The 4,351-nt window shown below is 41.0% G+C and overlaps 1 protein-coding gene across 1 annotated transcript in view; it reads right to left on the bottom strand.

The window, feature by feature from the left end:
• LOC106307134 (tripeptidyl-peptidase 2-like) overlaps positions 1-3,774 on the bottom strand; it is a 9,171-nt gene extending 5,397 nt beyond the window's left edge. The window contains exons 1-14 of the mRNA XM_013744007.1: positions 3,238-3,774; positions 2,928-3,006; positions 2,759-2,832; positions 2,540-2,649; positions 2,338-2,418; positions 2,148-2,234; positions 1,913-2,055; positions 1,655-1,805; positions 1,442-1,564; positions 1,132-1,215; positions 849-1,036; positions 593-767; positions 373-494; positions 223-302 (exon numbers count right to left, since the gene is read on the bottom strand). Coding sequence (XP_013599461.1) covers positions 223-302; positions 373-494; positions 593-767; positions 849-1,036; positions 1,132-1,215; positions 1,442-1,564; positions 1,655-1,805; positions 1,913-2,055; positions 2,148-2,234; positions 2,338-2,418; positions 2,540-2,649; positions 2,759-2,832; positions 2,928-3,006; positions 3,238-3,628 — 1,888 coding nt within the window. The 5' untranslated portion in view covers positions 3,629-3,774. The remainder of the gene's footprint in view (positions 1-222; positions 303-372; positions 495-592; positions 768-848; positions 1,037-1,131; positions 1,216-1,441; positions 1,565-1,654; positions 1,806-1,912; positions 2,056-2,147; positions 2,235-2,337; positions 2,419-2,539; positions 2,650-2,758; positions 2,833-2,927; positions 3,007-3,237) is intronic.
• Between the last annotated feature and the right edge of the window lie 577 nt (positions 3,775-4,351).

Raw genomic sequence — 4,351 nt, forward strand, 5'->3', positions numbered from 1 at the left:
CCCCCAAAAAAAAAGCAGGAAGGCCTTTAATATTAGCAGCTAATCACACAGGAAGGCCTTTAATATTCCACTAAGATGCATTAGCAAAACAAATGATGGAAACCAACACATTCAGCTGTCCTCTTTATCGTCAATGAGAGTGGGATAGATTTCAGCAAGAAAGTTTCCAGTACACATCTACCTAGAAAATTTCAAAATTGTTTAAGTTCTTTCTTTACATACTTGTTTTCCCCGAGAGATTGACCTTTATCTGATAAAATACACATGGATAGTCCTTAAACTGCTTCAAGTATTCATATGCCCTGTCGTAATAAAATAAATCAGAACTATTAAAACATGACGTCAATTTAAATGAAGGGTATAGAACCGTACTTATCAACTTGCATAAGCCCTTGTCCAGTAGATAGTTTATCTTCAGGTAGATCACCTACAGGAGTTGATGTATTCTCAAGGGCCCTTCTGACACTGTATGGGCTAACTGGGATACCCTCAGCCTGCAGATACATGAAAGAATTCCAGAAGCTGAAATGCGCTGAACAAACGGGAAAAGAAACAGATGTGGCAGAAGGAAAAATAATGTCGAAGAAGAAACCTTCATCGCACTTAGAAGTAACGCAATTGCTCCACATGCAGAAGGAGATGACATTGATGTTCCATTCATGAGCATGCGTCTTTGAAGCGTCCATGTAGGAACAGGAGCAACAGCCCCACCAGCTGCACTTATGCAGACACCTAGATCCCCATCAGAGGTTGGTCCCCGGCTTGACCTACAATATAACAATAACTATTTCATGCTACCTACAAACTGCAACAGAATGAATCAAAAGAAAGGAAAAAGGTGAAAATACCAAGTGTATTCAAGCCCTTCACAGGGAGGTTCCACCACCGAATGGGCACCAGCTGCCATTTCAGGAGAAACATATGCACCAATACCAATGATACTAGAAGTTGTTCCACCAGGTGCACCAACTGTTGTTAAGGCTGGGCCGTTGTTACCAGCACTACTTACAAATATTAGGCGTCTCTTGTTCACAGCCTAAAACATATCAGAATGTCAACAAACGCAAGATTAAAAGCATAAAACCCAAGCAACCAAGTGCTGCCTAACAAAGACAAAGGTTTGAATGATACTTCAGTAACAAGATCAACAAAGCGTCCATAGTCTGGAAGTAATGCTGCCTCCCCATAGCTCATGTTGACAAGATCACAATTATGCTGTGTCATTATAGCAGAAGTCAGCGTACACAAAAAAGTATGGACTTAGAGTCAATGCAAAAGCAGTCCCCACAGATATGAAATTCCTCCATACAAGCTGATGATGCAAAGTAGTTCAAGAGATAATAAGACACAGTTTGTTTTGTTCAAACTACAAAGGATATAACTTTGGAAGTTACAAATGAACTTTTTGGCTAATGGTATACTACAATCAGTTAATAATTACCTCCAGTGCAGCTATCAGTGCACGTGTCAGGCCAGTTCCGGTCTCCATTGACCCTAACCGCGAATCTCCAATTTTGCATGATATTATCTGCGCACCAGGTGCCATCCCATTCAACAAGTGCTCCTAACATACACATAGCACGAGAGTTAATTGATTGCATAAAATTATCAATATAAATAACTTATATATATGTGTGTGTGTGTGTGTTAGCACCTCGGGGTGGTGTGCAGAAGCTATCCCAGCAACATGAGTGCCATGTGGAGAACTATCAGTTACAATGCTCAGGACATTTCCCTCATCATACACATTAGCAACAAAGGAGCAAGCATCTAGTCGGCTAAACACGCCATACTTCCGCTCAATTCTGATTTACATATTAGAATGAGATTAAAATACGGTAAAATTTGTGAACTCCCAAGCAAAAAAGTTCCTGAACTTTAACAAGGGATAGATCCCTAAAGGGAGACTTGCCGGTAATTAGTCAGGGGGGAGAAGTCTGCTAGTTTCCCGCAATCTGGATCTTCTTCGAGACTCTGCGTATCAAGTGCAACCCTCCATACTTCTCCATCATGCCACACGACAGCATCAATAACAGGCCCTTTGTCTTCATAGTTCTACAGAGAAAAAAACAATGCATTTATAGCACAGATTCAAGAAAACAGCGAACACGTAAACATAATTAATAAAGAAAATTATCTAAACTTACATCAGCTTGTTTCTTTAGGTAATCAACTCTGCTTTGGAGGTCTTCGCGTGTCTTCTTCAATTTCGCATCATCCACCTTGCTGTGCTTCTGAAGGCAATATTAAAAAACATGGTTAAAATAAATTTGAATAAGACTGTCAGACTCGCAACATTCACAATACAGCAAACCAGATTCAGCGTCTCCGTAGCACCTGATCGAAATCATACAGATTCTTAACAGCCTTTGCAATTTCTTCCTGATTCTTTTCATCCCAGGTTTTCCTTCCTTCTTTCTGTGTGATAAAAAAAAACAGATGGAGAGTCTTAGATTATTTACGTACAATTTTAGTGTAGGATCTTGAGATTTAATAACAACCCAACACACAAAAAAGAGAGCACATTTCTAATGGCTACCTTGACGCGAGAGGTTAAGGTATCAGTAAATAGCTCGTAAACCAACTTGCAACCTACACGCCACTCTCCAGTGGGGTTCTTCCATGAAGAATTGACAACCAACGGTACCCCTGCAACAAATTTGTTTAAAACAAAAGAAATAATCAACGTGTGTCAACATGAGCAAGAAAACTATCATGCAGAACTCCTAAATATCTCTTTCTAGATCAAATCACGAACCTGATGCTCCACGGATAAGACCATCTTCATTGGCTTTCACCACTGTGGATGTATCTATATCCCCACTTCCAGTGCTGAACAATAAAAGACGGATACAATACAGCCACTCAGATGAAAAAAAAAAAAAAAGCATATCAGATGCATAATCTCAAGTAAACTATGAACATACCAGTCAATGACGTCCAGAACCTTGGGTTTTCCATCAGAGGTTACGTGCAAGCCAGCAGCAGAAGGATCAAAACCAGAATCTACGAAAGATACAATCTCATTTGATCAGTTCCTCAATCATAATTTTACCAGCGAAGTTACAAACACAAACGAGAACAACCAACGTCTTCGAAAACCAAGCAATCTCCCTAGTGATCTGATCCAATACAAACAATCTAACCAAGCCTAATTGATAAGGCTCCATAAACGTAACAGACGATTCAACAACTGAAGCGAAGAGTAAGTAAACAAAGATAGAGAGAGGGGAGTACCAAAGATAGCGATGACTACGCCACGGCCGTCGTACTCAGGATGAGCTTCGATGAAGCGATCCGCACCGATTTCTTTCTTAGGCATGAGAGAAGCGAGGAAGGTTGATTCGTTCAGCTTGAAATCAGCTACGCAGGCATTATCAGTTTCACCAGCGCCTCCTCCTCCTCCTCCGCCACAACCGACGCGAGAAGTCTCAGAAGAAGAGCAAGGCATCGCCGAGAAACCACTACGTCTTAATCGAGTTCCACGAGAGCGAGAACGGCTTCGGGAATTGAGTCTTCGATGGAAAATAAATGGAAGAGAGAGTGACGTGGACGAAGAAGCCCAATAAGAAGAAGAACACGACGGGCCTCCGAACAACGCGCCGTGAATCTGCAGATGCAGATCCATCTTCGGGATGTGTGTTAATTAGAGTAGGGGTAATTTTGTAAATTAATCCGAGTCGCTCTTGTGACTCGTGAGTGTCCCTTTTGGGTTTAGTATGTCAATGGAAGGGTGGCTTACTCTCACTGGGTGGCTTTGCTTACTCTAACAAAGATAACGAAATTATGTTGGACTTCACTCTATCTTATATCTTATAATATAAAGAAAGTTACTCTCTTCAGTGAAACTGCCAGGTCAGAAATTACTTTCACCAGAGCGTGACATCTGTCCGGTCTATTACAAAACTAAGAAGAGTTACTCTCTTCAGTGAAGCTGCCAGGTCAGAAATTACTTTCACCAGAGCGTGACATCTGTCCAGTCTATTACAAAACTCTGCGTTATGTTAAATCAAACTCTGTTTCTGGTAGGTGATCTTCTTTTCATCAAGCTTTTCGTCTTCTTCTCATCCTCATTAATGAGGTTCTCCGTTGAAGCCTCTCGGGCTTTTCCATCTCGAGTTCTGCTTCTCACGCTGTCTAGGACCTTTCTTGATGCGAGCGGCTCCATATCTCCTCCTCGACCTCATTATCATAAGCGACTCGAGATTTCTTTTCCTTCTCTTTCTGTCGCCGGCAATCATGGTAAATCCTCTTGAAACTGCTCTGAGGTATTTTTACCAGATTTTCATCTCTTCGTTTCGTGATAAAGATTTTGATTATAATTTTTATTTACTACTCTTTCGTGTTTTTC

This window comes from Brassica oleracea, chromosome C1, assembly GCF_000695525.1.
Source record: "Brassica oleracea var. oleracea cultivar TO1000 chromosome C1, BOL, whole genome shotgun sequence".
Classification (NCBI taxonomy): Eukaryota; Viridiplantae; Streptophyta; class Magnoliopsida; order Brassicales; family Brassicaceae; genus Brassica; species Brassica oleracea.